The 16,226-nt window shown below is 40.5% G+C and overlaps 1 protein-coding gene across 19 annotated transcripts in view; it reads right to left on the bottom strand.

The window, feature by feature from the left end:
• LOC133346465 (tropomyosin alpha-3 chain) overlaps positions 1-16,226 on the bottom strand; it is a 58,820-nt gene that overhangs the window by 4,644 nt on the left and 37,950 nt on the right. For 2 of the 19 annotated variants that reach the window (XM_061558056.1, XM_061558065.1), the window contains 5 exons: positions 15,240-15,315; positions 13,819-13,881; positions 12,906-12,975; positions 6,719-6,821; positions 896-5,976 (listed from right to left, as the gene is read on the bottom strand). In XM_061558056.1, coding sequence (XP_061414040.1) covers positions 6,742-6,821; positions 12,906-12,975; positions 13,819-13,881; positions 15,240-15,315 — 289 coding nt within the window. In that variant the 3' untranslated portion in view covers positions 896-5,976; positions 6,719-6,741. Of the gene's footprint in view, positions 1-895; positions 5,977-6,718; positions 6,822-9,467; positions 10,312-11,141; positions 11,225-12,905; positions 12,976-13,818; positions 13,882-15,239; positions 15,316-16,226 lie in introns of those variants that run through there. The other 17 variants (XM_061558048.1, XM_061558058.1, XM_061558057.1 and 14 more) reach the window with 9 other exon arrangements.

Here is a 16,226-nt window from a genome sequence, read left to right on the forward strand (position 1 = left end):
AGTCATAAGCAGATGTGCTGGCAGTGAGTGTTAGCAGATGGCCTCCTCAAGGTGCAGCGCTTATAAAACGAGAGATGCAGGAGTCTCATTATTTTATGTACAGCACCTTGAGATGAGGTTACACACAGATGCTATACAACATCCAAATTTAATTGAAAACTTCATTAAACTGGACCTTGCTTCCACAGTAAGTATTGCAATATCCCACGGCGGTCTTAAACACAGCAGAGCTGGTGATCGTAGCGTCCCATATTTATTTACGTAGCATTACTGGTGTTATAAAATAAACAATATTCATAGCGTTGAGATATATTGCGAATCGGACGCATTGCTCGATTGAGAACTTTGGAGTCAAAGCTCAAAGTTCATCATAATCCAACCTGAACAGTTGAGCATTGAAAATGGAGCTTACAAGCTGCGAATTTTCCGTGGAAGTGAGTTCCAGACGGATGGTGCGTCCATGGAGAAATGTCGCTCAGCCAGGACAAGTCCTGGTTCTGGTTTACTAGATGCCTGATATTTCCTTTAAAGGAAATGAACATTAACGTGAGTGACAGATGATACATCTCACTGGTAACATCCAGCATACATTCAAAATGAAAGTTGTGAGCACATGGAAAAATGTGGATGAAATAAAGATCGCAATGCCGTGCGAATGGAAAATCTGCACACGCCTTCCTAGGGTTTCTACAGCCCGCGACTTCCTAAGCGATTCCCTGGGCGGTTACTAATCCACATAAGTGGCACGCTAATGGAGGTGTACGCTAATGTACAGTAACATTCTTCTGCTCAAATGCATTTTCCATCTGTCAGCTGCAAGAAATCAATGGGTTTTTTTTTTTTGCTGAAGCCAGACCTTGGGCTGTACGTAGAAAAAAAATCGTAATACCGAGTGTAACATCATCACATTTATTAGCGGTTGATTGGCATGTATTTGCAGACTTCAATATGGATACAAGCACATGCTAAACATGCTATTACGCAAGATTCCTTCAGGCAAAAGTTGGCAGCTTATGAAATCTGCGTTGAGGCGGCAGCATACAGAGAAACACGGATGCAAATGCAATCGTTACGAGTGGGAAGTGTATGTACATGAGACTCAGATGAAATATGCTATGTTGGTCAAGAGGCTAATGCGGAGGTCACAATGAGGCAGTAAATATTAGTTAAAGTTAAATCAGTACTCGGACGGGAGACTGTCACGGGAATAACCAGGTGGTGTGGTCTTTCGTGGCCAAATAGACCGGTGGCCATACAATGGATTATATAATCTATGTGGCTTCATGAGTACGCATGAGTTTACTCTCTCATACAAAACACCCACGAATGAAATTGTCCTAATACGGGATCTTCCCCCAAGAGGTTTTGGGACACCGCAAGGACTTTACAGGTAAAGTAATCGAGGTTCATGATCAAGCTCTGCAATGTTTTGCTCATGCCATAGCTGGCTCTAGAGGGCCCATCTAGAGGGTATTTGACCTTACTCTTCCACACTAGCCAGACGTCATTGAAGAGGTGGTTTACTCACTTTTCTCTGTCACACGTGACCTGCCAGTTGACTCTAGTGTCGCCATTTATACGGCTGGGTGGACAGAGGTAATGGAATTTCAGAAACTTGGACTTTCATCTGCTGTGCCAGGACAGTAAACCGGTGGCATCTGAATTCCAATTTCAGGGTGCTAACAATTACTATAACATCCGCTTTAGTAGGTAGAGGGAATTATTTATAAGATTCACGTATTACTGTAATTTTCGGATCGTTATTCCCCTCTATGTTTCCTGCGATGTGTATGCTTTCACACAGCTATTTTAAAAAATACAAGTGGAGGCAGATTAAAATCAGGAAAATAAATCAATTTGTGACATCGCATATTTTGTGCCGACTCGGCTTTAATTCCGTAAGTGAAATGTTCCGCGTATCATGTCTACAGCCTGATCAGCTCACTACAATGGCATTCACAGGAACTTTCAACACGAGTTAACTGTACATAGTCGTCACGGCAGCTGCAGGTGTGCATTCACAGGTGTGTCGGCTCATATACCGCAGCAATTTTTTTAAATTACCGAATGCTGAGTGACAGGGTTTGAAGGATAATTCCGTGATTTTTATACATCTTCCCACTGCCAACACGATGCGAATACCTGCATAGAGATGGCATACACCATTATTAAACGTGTAGTCATACTCAGTAATGCTGTACAATTGAGGGCTACATGATGTACATTTAGTACAAACTGCATGGTGCAATGCTTTATGAGCCAAGCACGAAACATTTCCCCACTCAATAAAGCTTGCGTCAATACATTTACAAACGCAGCCTAAAGTCAGTCGTGAAAATTCACCATTCCTATAACATTAGCTAGTCTATCCATAGGACATCTAGTGATGCCTTCCAATAAAAGCACATTTGATTGGCTGAGCAAATCCCGGATCAGGATGTGAACTCGTGTCCTTTCCAATGAGTTATCGCCCTACCCACAGTGCCACCTGACCGGATTCTATATTGAACTTGGCTTCCAACTTGATTCCAAACATCTAAGGAGGGACACAGATGTCCAGTCGTTCTCTCCAATTGTTCTCCAGAGCCATCTCTTGAAGATGGAGACAGGGCCCGAAATATATGGTGGTATTTGTCTCCATCTTCATATTAAACGATTCTGCTCAAGAAAGTCAAGGATGTAATGTATTATTGGTGAAACGTATTGAGGAAACTGGTAAACATCCCATCTATATATATAAAAGGGAAATTCGTGAATATGTGCGTCTGATAGAAATGTTTAGCATATTTTCCAACATGCAACAAATTTGAAATTTGGCATGTGTGTAGCTTCCAGACTCTACACAATGCAAAAAGTCTAAAAATCGACTTTTGTATTTGGGGGGGGGGGGGGGCACGCGCAATAATCGATATAATGTATTGCACGGCAAGTGAGCGGTGACGTCACATCTGTGATGTCACCCGCATGCGGCAGCGTCACGCAGTGTACCTGCCGACGTCACACATCCCCCCCCCCCCCCCAACTCTACACGTATGCCGTGTATCCCGCACAAATGCGCGTCTGGAGGGGGGGATAATCTATATACTGTACTATATGTACTAGGACTAAACTATTCATTTCCGTGCGAAGAACGGGTACACCTGCTAGTAATTATATGAGACAGTAATTTTAACCTGGAAAATTTCCATAGAAATGTCTTGCATTATTCTTAGCTCTAGCGAATGATTTGTGCAATTGGCTTGCATGTTGTGAGTTACTCAATTTTGACCTAACATTGAGCTCAAATCAACTCCTTTGTGTAGTTTTCATTACAGAGGCGTTGGATTACAAAGGTTGTGTTCTCCAGTGTGAGCCAGGCTTAAAGGTACAAGCTCATTAGCGGCTAAGCCAACTCTTGAAAATTTAATACACCCAACTTGACCCATGAGCAACTGATGTGAATATCCAATGGTACTGCCGATTTATCAAGAGTAAGAACTGTACAAATACGCGTAGAACTATCCACGTGCTTTTGTCAAAAACGTAATTTCTGCACTCGGTAGATGTCTAAGTAATATAATAAATGGACAAACAGCTCATATGCAGCGATATATTACACTTGGAATATCAGGTTAAACAAGCTTTTGGTTTACAATTAAGCCACTTTTGAGCCCAGTATAAGAGTATCCCTTATCCAATTGAGCCTATCTTAAGCTCACAGTGCACATCTGACAATCGATCACGTGCCACAGTGTTTGTCAGTGTGAGAGTGATGCGGTTATTGTGCAGGAAACTACGAGAAAAAAACGTATCGTGGGCTGCCTGCCTGGACATGAGAGAATATTTAAATCTAGTATCATACCACAAATTCGATTAAACCAGATATAGTTTGATAGATAAGAGAAGTGTGACATAACTTTTGCAAAGTAACTTTTTATTTCAGCCCACTGAGCTGTGTAGCTCTTTTTCAGAAGCGACCTGGCCACACATGATAGCTCAACGAAGTGGCTGATCAAGTGGAAATTTATAGCAGCCAAATACTCTAAACGCATGTTTCTAAATGCGGAGGAAAAATCGGAGGACCCGGAGAAACATCCACACGACCACGGGGGAGAACATGCAAACTCCAAATGTACAGGCGTCAAGGTCGGGTTCAAACCCACCACCTCTATACCAAGCGAGGCAGTTAACGTCACGCCACCGTGGTGCCCCATGGTTGTTAACATCTCGCCAAATGAAACCTTACAGAAGAAATGGACAAAGCACCTCGCAGATAACATTACCAATCACTATATAGTGTCAGAGCCCACCAAGCTGAGTTATATTTTGTTACGTATTGAACTGTCCATTCACAGCACGAGCAATCCATTATTCTACCTTACCGGTGCACATTTCGTCAGTCACCATGGACACATCATGAAGAATGCTGCAAGCAGTTATAATAATTAAGACATGGTAGCTCTTAGTGCCATACAATGTATGTTGTACACATCTGAGAACACACATTGGTTACTCTACAGATGTCACACAATGTGTGCACCAGTGAGCAGATTCGAACCATCTGCAATGCACGAGACGCCTGAAGCTGTAATGAATGTCCACATATGCAAAACCTCAGTGCAACCACAATACGCGGTCACAAGGATTAAGGGTGCTGTAAGCAGCAGGAGATACCATTGTTATATCAATCATATTCCATTTGTGCTGTTTGTGTCTATTTCACAAGTAAATCACATTACACTCTTGATCTGTGTGCAAATAAATGGCATTACGGTGAAAAAGAAAAGTGATATTGAAATCATTAAATGATCTACCTCACCCAAGAACTACATCTCTGTATCTGTACAGATGAGTGTTACGCTCAGCACATTTATTTAGAAGATGCTCTTACGGGCAGGGATTTAACTGAATTAAGTGCATACCATTTTTCTGGCAGGGTTTGGTACAATGTGGTTATCCTACAGAGGCTGACCCGTCATGGTAATGTGGCATTTCGCATCTGGATCAAGCCTGCCAATGCAAATGTGCGTTATCCCGATGCTGTGTCGAGCAAGGACAAAGTGACTTGTACATTAATTAGCATTTGATTAGGGGTATTTCGTCAGTTGCTTGAGCAAGGCCAAAACCAGTTTTTGTGGCTCTGGCTCAGTACTTTGATAGGGACATTATTGTGATTCGATCATGCCCAATCAAGTCTTAGAGAACTTCCAAATCATACGTTCAATCGATGAACGTACTCTGTATATCACTCATGCGTATTCAAGTAATGCACAGGCTAATTTAGTGTTCGCACACACTCGTGCGACCAATCTATAATCCCAATATATAGCTTGTCAGTGCTTGCCAGCGCTTGTGACAACTGATGAATATTTAATAATGCCTGTGTCGATTTACACTCCAGGTGCACATGCAATAAACGAGAGGGAAAGAAAATACTTGGACGAAGCCAGCCAACAGTTGGGCGAGAGCCAAGGCGTACAATATGCACAGGTTTCTGACATTGCTTACCAGTGCTGATTACTCAGCTTTGAAAAAAATACACAAGTTTCAGATCAGTAACGTTTACCCCCCCAACCCCCCAATAACCGAAATATCCATTTCACAAGACTCCCAGGTCATTGTCTAGGTTTTCTCAGGCAGCATGCACCATTTCACATTTGCACGACAATTTGTGTAATTTCACAACTAGTTACGGTCATTAGTTCACGAATCCAGTATGTGTTCAAACTTCTCTATTTACCATTTTCACGTGACCTTCTGTTTTACGGACGAGTAACATGTGTTGCATTTACACGAGAACACAAGACTGTATATATATATATGATTATCCCACAAACTGCGTGCGTGTTGTCTCGGGCTAAAATCCCGAGACGCACGACACACGGCCCCTACACGCGCGAGTCGCGAGGCTGCTCTACAAGCTGTGTAGCTCCTGCAAGGTTTGATCGAGCACCCGGTGCAGACCCACGTTATCTTCTTTAACCTGGCCAAGTTTGTCTGTGTGTGGAAGGGGGTGGGGTTGGGGGAGGGCGGGGTGTGGGGGAGGGGGAAGAATTAATGGGAACAAGACAACATTACACAAGCAGGTTAGAATTCAGAAAATGTGCGCAATGTTAAAAAAAACATGCATTATCTCCGGCATGCATTATTCCGTCAGCAGAAAACGTGCACTTCTACCCTTTGGAAAGTCGACTTATCTAAAGCAGCTGAACAACAGAGACATGCAACGACATTAACATAGTGTTTTGCAGCAAAAGGTATTAAAGTATCGATTAATACCCGCTTCTGGTGCAGCACACTTTAACGCATACGTATTTTGTGTACTCTCTGACTCATCTGAGTACCTATTTCGCTATTCCCCGCACCACTGTCCATTACAAGTCAAATTGTCTCCCAGCTCAAATGAGAATAGGGGGCAGCACTCATTTTCATAGGTCCTGAGTCAGCGGTGGAAATTTCATATTGCCATGGTGAAGCAGTCTTTCAATACAACCACTGCTGACTCCCACGAAGTGGTACTCATTATTACTGAAGGGACAGTTGAATTAGTCTGCACCCCAAACCAGGATTTTAACTCGCAACCTCTGAATTGTGAGCTGAGCATTCTAACCATAGAACCATCTGGCCGGAGGATGTTTATAAAAAAGATTGTTGTTATTATTATTTCAGACAATAAGGTTAGGTACAAACATGCAGTGCAGCATTTTGAGCCGAGTGTTAAAGGAGGAGATGTGTGCACCAGTGGCAGCAGGCAGAGAACAGTCAGTTATTGAGTTCTGAGAGGGCAAGCTTGAGCTGGTTAGTCAGGAGAACCGTCCTGTCCACTTCCCGCTGGTGCCGATCTGTGTGCCGCTCACACGTGAACGCAAAAGATGCACGGTACAGGGGACGAACACAACACGAGGGATGCCAAATATGTGAACGTACGTTGTGAAGAACAAGATGTATGGAGGACATACGATAAGGAAAATAAGTGGACAAAAAAGCATAGGTGGGAGAGAACACACAGAGCAGCGGTTGGTGAATATGACATACCAGACACAATGGGCAACAAGTAGCTAGTGAAATTAGAGATGCAATAACAAACAGGGCACAAGGGTTATGTGGGGGCAGATAAGATACACGGAGGAATGAGAGCAGATACAACTTGCATTCTGGAAATCTCGTGTTTCCATATTACCTTGGAATACGACGACAAGGCAACATACAGAGAAGTCGCAGTCAATGAAGAATGAACACACAAGCAGCCACACTCATTTTGAAGCAGTGTGGTATTTGCAAAGTGTTTCCTTGGAATTGTTCAAGCTATTAAAATACAGCGAAAATAAATCACGGGTGTGGATAAGACACCTACGTTTGTCTGTTGCATAGTAATAACTGTAAACGTTAGCTATAATAACAAATCACTTTATTCATATTCTACTCAGTCTCCATACAAAAATACCATGTTTGTTTTAAAATATTCCATTTGCAAGTTAAATTTAGCAATGACATTATTTTCCTAAGTTGAGGTTTATGTGAACGTCAGCACTGAAAATATCACCGACGTCACAACACCCCACCATCATCACCTCTTTCTGCTAGATCCTGTGACAGTGGCAGCCAGCACCAAACTCAAAAGTGTGCTCCGATAGAATCCCACCAACTGGCTTTAGGCTTTCCCCTCGATCAATAATCTGACGCACGTCCACTCCAAAAGCTGTCTTTGTAACAACCTTCCACCCTCATTCTCGCAACACCTATCATTGCAACCTTCTCTTGCTGATTACCTCTGCAATGCTTTTCTCAGATTCCATTCCAAACTTCTAAGTGGCTCAAGCTCTCCTGCTCATGCACCTGTGCATAAAGACTATTTTTTGTAAACTGATTAATTTGGAGGGGTGCGTTAAGAAAACTTTCCAGCAACAAGTGGCTTCGGAAGTGGTTTTAAGCCGATTACGAAGAAACTTTGATCAATGTTTGTAAACGGATTAAAACAGCACTTGAAGGCCAAGTGCACAAGAAGTGGGCCATGCATTCTGTAGCTGTGAGTGGTGCTATTGATCTATGCCATTATGGAAATGTTTTGTTTTTTATATTGTAGCTCTATCATATGGTCCTAATATCTGAATATGAAGCTGATAAATCATTCAAATGCTCAGACGCTGTCGCCTCGACAGACCTGGTTTCACCTGAGGACGGCTGCTTGCGTTGTGGCCGAAACGTCGTGAGAATTATTTTATTATGTTTTATTTTTATTATTTTATTACTGCCCTTCTACGTGACTTTACCGAAAGAACCAAGAAGATGCTCAAGACTTTTTTGTTTAGTTTGCCAAGACAAGTGTGGATAATTCAAAGCTGGTAGTGCAGCGCTTAAACTGCACTGCTGCTATGAACCCTGCGATCTGAGTTCAATTGCCACGTAGTTAGAAATAAAATGAAATAGAACAAATCACGGCGTTTCCATTGAAATGACGTTTCGATTGAAACGTCGCGATTTGTTTTGTTTTATTTCTAACTACGTGACTTTACCGAAAGAACCAAAAAGTATGGATTCCTGCAGTCACGAAAGTTTCAAATCACATATAACATCATCGAAGAGGGAGATCTGCAACGGCTGTGATCTCCCCTTGAACAGTGTGGTGATGTATGGTCAAAAATCCCATTCACAATGGAGAGATTTTCATCCAGCAGTGGATTGTAGTATTTGTAGAGCCTAACCAACATGTAAAAGTCAAAGTTTATGCCTTTTCAAATGAGCATTTAGCAGTGCTCAACTCTTTGGTGATCCTGAGCCAGTGATGGAAATTCCACATTCATATGACAAGCAATATCTCCACAGGACAACCACTATTTATCACAAAAAGCTACTCATGTTATCAACCCCAGGTGTATGTTTGTTTGAAGGGCTAAGGTTATCCCTGATTGGGATTGAAACCTGCATCCTTTCAATTCTGGGTCCATGTGCGATATAACTCAGATAAATCAGAATGATAAATACACTATTAAATTATTCACGTTAAATAAAATACTTAACTCAGAAGTATTATGAATAAGCATTCAATATTGCAAAATGTCCTACAGGTACTTAATTCGAGAAATTGTTACTTTACATATGCTTTTAGTTTTGTTCGTAATTTAAGTGGCACATAATAACTTAAATATACAAGTAATGATCGAAAGTAAATATCCATTGTTTCAATTATATGATTCCATTTTCTTTATTTACTCTGTCCATGTTCAATACCAGAGATTATTAAAGAGAGCAACTGTATCTTGCTAACACTATGCATGATTTATTCTAAAACAACAACAAAAATTCCATAACTAAGAATGTTAATTAAATGCTCCAGGCAATGCAAGAAAAAAAAAGTAATGAAAAGTCATCTCAAATTAAGTTGTGCAAAAAAACAAATGCAATCTGAAAACACAAAGGCATTGCATTGTAGGCAGAAACCCAAGGGAATCAAGAAACAGAAAACCAAATGAATCAGGCAGCTCGAGCTGTAACGTACACGTGATTGTATTTTATTGTAATACCCATGAGCCAGTGTGCTGATGAAACAGGAAATGGAAATAATTGATGTTAAAAAAGGACACTTGGTATGTCCCTCTGGGAACGCCACCAAAAGCAGAAAAGATGTATTTACTTTCACGAAAACAGAACGTAGGACAGGTATGTTCTTGGAAAATATAACATTTTCAAACATTCATGATGACTGAAATGCATTGGTGATAGTTATAAATTCACGTTCTCGTGGACTTTTCTTTTTTTAACTCAGATCGTTCACATGTAATGAAGATGTATTTTTTCACGTTCCAGATTTACACTGCACCAACTCATGATTACACCCAGGAATTTACACGTGCCACATGTCTGTTAAAAACCCACTTGAGTCGTGTAAACTCTCCAGGAATTCCAATCATAGTTCGTCATTACCCTGGTATAAGAGCAACGTTGGGGCAGCCAGACTCTTTGTTCGAGTTGGAAGGGGCAATGCTCAAGGATGGACCCAGGGGGCAACACAAAGAATCAACTGGCACTGAGAGCAAGAGGACAGTGTAAAGATGAAGTGAGAAAAGGATAATGAGAAGTCATAAGAAATTCAGAGAAGCACTAAGTTACTATACCAATTAAGTACATTGTCGTGGTCGTACATTGAGGTAAAGGTGTGTGCTAATAATTCCTAAGACATGGGTCTCTCTTAAAGATAAAAGGGTGCTTCCGCAGATTTCTCTATGAACCACTAATAATGTAAGCTGGCCACAGCCATGGATGATAACTCAGTGAGGGTGTTCCCCAGCTGATCGCTGATGTCTTTGTGCTTGAGCTTTTGTGAATACAACTCATCTGTTGGATCGGACAAAGAGCAGAGAAAAGAAAAAGATGCAGAGGAAGATCTATCACACACTACATAAAGTGAAAGTGAAGAAAAAAGATAAGTACCATTCAATAAATAACACCGGATAAAGTGCTTGACTGAACTACATACATTATTTTCATTAACAGTATAAAATCTTTAAAATTATTTTCTCAATATTTAATACAAAAAATATACGTCAAAATACCACACCGGAGCCGCAAATACTTGTATATACAGTACATAGGTAGTGTATATACAAAGACACGCACCTTACAAATACAACATTTGTAAGATTTGTTAGTCCAGTATTAGCTCTGTAGTGTTACTAAATATAAACTGCATTACAATGTAGTGTGCAATTATCAATATATGACCCATTTCCAAACAGAAAAATTGCATCGTAATGGAAAAGTGGCAATGCCCATAAATTTTCATGTGTGGACATCTCAGCTACAGGGAACACGAGCAAAAAGATTTACATAGAACTACAAGAGAACCTTAAGCGTCCTGTCACGCTTAACGTGAGTGAATGTTAACGTTCTTAAATTTACGTAAAGGCTCACAAGGCTAAAGTGTAACCTTAAAAAAAGAAAATAAACAAAAACCTAATCAACGTTAAACGATCCAAGCCAAGCAACTGCAAACTTTAGTTAGTAAAACACAGTAAAAAAACAAAGAAAGTAACAGAAACCACTGCAATCAGGGGAATGTGGGGGTCTGTTTGAGTTATGCAGCATTAAGGGAAGTCAGAGGCCAGTGAGCCCCAGCAAGCGGCAATGCAAAGGGCGGCAAGGCACACATAGTAGGAGGGAGGCCTTTACATGGCGGTCATGTCGTTGAGAGCATGGTCCAGCTCCTCGCTGATAGCCTTGTACTTGAGCTTCTGAGAGTACAGCTCATCTGTTTGTTGCATGTGTGTGCATGCGAGAGTATGTGTGTACGGTGTATGCACAAATGTGTGGCGCATTGTATATGTAAGAGGAGAGGAAAGCGTGTGTAGGTGTGTGGGCATATATATGATTGTTGACGATGTGTACGTGATCAGGTATGTTTGTTGTGTGCGTGTGTGTATCGTCAAGTGTGTGTTAAAATGTTTATGTGTACATGCATTTGGGTGTTGGCGAGTATGTGTAAGTGTACTTGTGAAGTAGTTATTTGTGTGTGAGTGGCGGTATGAGTTTGCAGGTTTTATAATATAGAGATGTTCGTTGACTCGTGTGTGTGTAAGTGTAAGCCATAGGTGTGCATGTTTGATTCCAGGTTTGAAAGTGTGTAGGTTTCATTGCATAGAATTGTGTGTGAGTAGCCAAAGAGAGAACAGTAGAAGCAGATATCCAGGCAGGAAAGCAATCATCCAGGTGGTATGGTCAGAATGCAAGTCAAATATAAAGTATATAAAATAAACAGAAATGACTGATATACGTTGCAAAAAAATAGCGAAATAAAATCCTTTCAATCACAGATGCAATGCACATATTTAAGCAGAGGAAAATATAGAGTTTATAGAAATGAAAAGGTATGAGTTGAATGAATAAAAATTTATTTATATTTACATATGTAGAATGAATGCATCTGTGCAATACAAACTAAAACCATGCAGTGGAATGAAAACTCAGAACGTCACAGATTACAATAAAACCCAGAAGCTGTGGACACCGCATACTCCTTGCCATTCTCACACTGCAGAGATGTGTGCCCTGACCAAGTCCAGGCTTACAACCCCCCCACCTCCTCATCTTCTCTGGCTAGAGGCTGACTTTCTCTTCACTTTTAAGTATCTTCATTTACAGATTACCATACCATTGTCTCGTTTCCCAATACTAAACAAAATACAGTACTTGACAAAAAATGCTCTCTTTTCTCTCAAGTCACCTCAATATGCACGAATCCCTCCCACTCCATTAATAGCCATGATATGCAGTCACATGTAGATGCTTCATGAATCTAAATGTTATTATATGTTGTATTACAATTCATTCGGGTGGCTCCCCAGATGTGCACCTACGTGTTTGTAGACAGGTCTGCCTGATTTTTGGCAGCTGCATTTTCTCAATACTTAAACAAACGTGTTCATTCAGTATTTATATTAAAGATCATACATTGTTTCTCTCTGTTCAAGCAAGCAAGAGGACGGTGCTCATCTCTATTGTTGGCCCTGAAGCTGTGGTGGAAATTGAAATTGCCATGCTAGATAGAGGTCAGTCTCTCCGAACATGACCCCCGTTGATAAAGTGATTTTTTTATCGACCCTGTTAGAATGGGACGCTGAGTCGACCTGCGACTGGCATTCTAACTTTTTGATCCTTTCGACAATTTGTTCATGACTTTAATCGCAGCATCAGCAGGTTGAATGTTACATACTTACTTGAATATAAAAATACATGAAATAATGTATTGATTAAAACCTTACCCCATCAGAAATGGTATGTACATATTACAAGAGTGAATCATCATTCAAAGTGCATATACAGTAAATACAACAAGGAATTCAAATTCTGAAAATGGTAGTATACACAGTGGAATATACTTATTTGTCTAAAACACTTACAAGTGACCATACTGGCTTTTAACATAAACCCACCTTCCAAATCATCGATGGTCTTTTCCAGCTTGGCCACTGATCTCTCCGCAAACTCAGCACGTGTCTCAGCCTTTTAGGCAGAAAACAAAAACAATTGGCTAAAGTACAAAGATCAAGATGGCAAGTGTGTAAAAGTATGGATTATTGACCATGGCACAGAACACTCGTTGACATGAAGTGCCGATAAAAAATGGAATTGTAATTATATCTCTAAAGAGGCATAGTTATTATCAAACATCTTTACCAAATATCTCTCTATTGCTTTCAGACATGTTTTGGTTTAGCCGAAGCACCACCCCATTGCTTTCTTAAACAAGCAATGGTGGTGCGTATCTCTTCTGGGGGCCATGAGACACTGGTGGATAAAACACATTACTATGGCAGAGACCAGTATTCCCACGGCACAACCAATATTAACTTCTAACAATGTGGTATTCATTTTATCTACTCTGAAGGATGATAAGCTGACCTGAACCCTGACCAGAATTTGAACTCGTAACCTTCTGTTTGCGAGACGGGAACTCTAATCACAGTGTACACTTCGGGATATACAATACACCGTACTGTATAGCAATATGTAATGTTGTCCACTACACCTTCTGATGTATTGTTAGGATCTAATCAGTGCCACCCAACTAGCTGGTCATAATTTAATAACGTTGCATCATTGATCCCTACGAGTGCATTTTTTTACAGCAGCAAGGCACTGCAACCATAAATGTGATGTTACCTGTCCAAATAGCTAATCCATACATTTTAAAATAAGACTGAAATTTACTCCGAGGTATCTAAAATACCAGCTCTGCTAACAGGAGAGAGCCTTGCTTTTCTTTAATGTTGAAGGTCTAAATGTCTGCAACATTAAGTGTATCATCCCTGCACAGAATGAAAGGTAATTTTTTTCAGAACATACCTCCTTCAGCTTGTCGGTGAGAATTTTTATCTCCTCCTCATACTTGTCTTCTTTTTGTGAATACTAGGAAGGTACAAGAAATATTTTCACACATCATTTATTTTAAAATGAGAATTTTGAAATAAAGCAATGGTACTATATGCCCTCTTGAACAGCGAACCCCAATAACAAATGCAGATTATTTTGTTTAAATATCACAACAATCTATCACACCAACACAACAGAAAAGTAATTGTTTCTGAAAAAAAATAGACTTCATCTTCGACTCCCAACCACGTGACTTTACTGAAAGAACCAAAGAGTATGAGTGCAAGGGAGTGTAACCGACACAATTTGAACCCATTTACAGTACATTGGGTGATCACATAATACTCTGTGCATCATAACAAAGGCACAATTCAAGTTCTCTTTCTACTTGAATATGTAGCCCAAACAACCTAATGTCATGACATTTCGTCAAGTGTGTTGATACTTATTTAGGGTAAAAATATACCTCCAAAGCATATGTATAAGGGGAAATAGTAGCAAGGCCAAGTTTGCGAATTTATTTCCATTGCAGTGTGCTTCATGTTCACAAATATCGGTTGCATTCAAGCGTCGTCATACTAAACGCCCACACACGTCATGATCTCGGTAGCCATACGTCAAATATACACATGCTTTTATTGGGCTGTCCCTTCATTCAAAAAGTAACCCAACATTCTCACATCAATTTTATTGTATTCCAAAATAATGTGGCCAAATAAATAGGAGGTATAAAACTGAAACTGTGCAAAAAGTACATTATCAGTGTTCATTCAAAAGACAGAATGCACAGATTTACTTTGCAATCTGAGCATTGTTCAGTATTCTCCTGAAGTTGAACCATTGAATATGACTAAGGATAATCATTGTACCTTTAAACTCCTATAGGTGATATTTATAATTATTTTAAAGCAAAGTTTTAATTTCACATACAACACCTACAACAAAACTATGTTTTAAACAATGGGTTACAAACAACAATACAAAATAATCCTGTGGTTGTACGAATATCCATATCTGACTCTTGGGGCAAGTGCTGTTTGCGTTCACCGATGATGACCAGCACGGCACATTAGGTGGTGGGTGGCCAGCACCACGCCCGGCCACCGCCATCTCCCTAGTGGAGATGTTTACACACCGCACCAGGTACTCATTTGAGGCTGAGTCAACCTAGGGGAGGCCCATGACTGGTTCAGATATTCGTCACCAGTGTTGGCCATGGGCAGGAATCGAACTTGAGTACCCAGGTTCATAGCGCAGCATGCTAGCCACTGCACTACCACTCCCCACCATTGGTGGCATGCGCAAACACACACACAGGTAGAAACTGCCACATACCATTTTCACGTGAGTTCCAGTGAGCATCAAGTCAACCATTGCCTAAACAACCACCCTACCTTCTCGGCCTGAGCCTCCAGAGACTTCAGATTGTTGGACACCGTTTTCAGCTCTTCCTCAAGCTCGGCACATTTACTGTGTATTTACCCACAACCGGGCAACAGCAGAGATTGCGGAAGAAGGAATGATAAGGTAGGGGAAAGGAAAAACAAGGGAAATGAAGAAATACAACAAAATAAAACCCGGAATAAGAAAATAAACCTACATTTTTGAAGAGCACATTTTATGGTCCTGGTTTTGGACATTACTTTTTAACTGATCTCCCAAAAACTAAAACTACATTGAGGAATATTCACAATTTGAAGTCAAAACGGGACCATTTTCCATTTTTAATGGTCACAATAATTACAATTGAAATTTCCTTTTGGAATAAGTAATAGGTTTTTCACACAAGCAACTAGTATTTTTAATGTAATTATTCCCAACAATTTGTATCTACATTTTATGAAAGCTGCCTGTATAAATACTGCATCTGATCCTGCGTGTATTAAAATGTACGTCTAAATGCCTTGCCTAAGTGCTCACGCTGGTGATGAGCAAGCGTTTGGATCTGACAAGATAAATAATTTAGAGATAAATAAAAATAAGAAGGAAAAGCCTGAGGAAAATGCAAGCAACGAAGGACAGCAACGCAGGAGCTTTGACCAAGCGTGGTGGCATATATAGTGATACGCATTGAAATAAAATCCGCCTTAAAGTGCAAAAATTGCCAACTTGAAATGTGATAACGGTTCATGAACTGCTACTAATGTGTGGTCCATCTGGATGGTACTACCGGTGGGGGCTTAATCCACCTTCAGAATAATGTTAGTTCAAAACCCAGTCAGGGATATATTTAGTAAATCACACATCCAGGATACGTAAAGTGGTTACTAATTTGTTGCATGTTATCAGTTGTCAATCTGTGGAGGGAATGGTCCTCACAAGTAATGCAACATTTCCAATGTTGGCTCAAGGCCACAAATTGAATTGCGTGCCAACCCTGA

The sequence above is a fragment of the Lethenteron reissneri genome, chromosome 24, assembly GCF_015708825.2.
Source record: "Lethenteron reissneri isolate LAM-NWPU_2019-01 chromosome 24, ASM1570882v1, whole genome shotgun sequence".
Lineage (NCBI taxonomy): Eukaryota > Metazoa > Chordata > Hyperoartia > Petromyzontiformes > Petromyzontidae > Lethenteron > Lethenteron reissneri.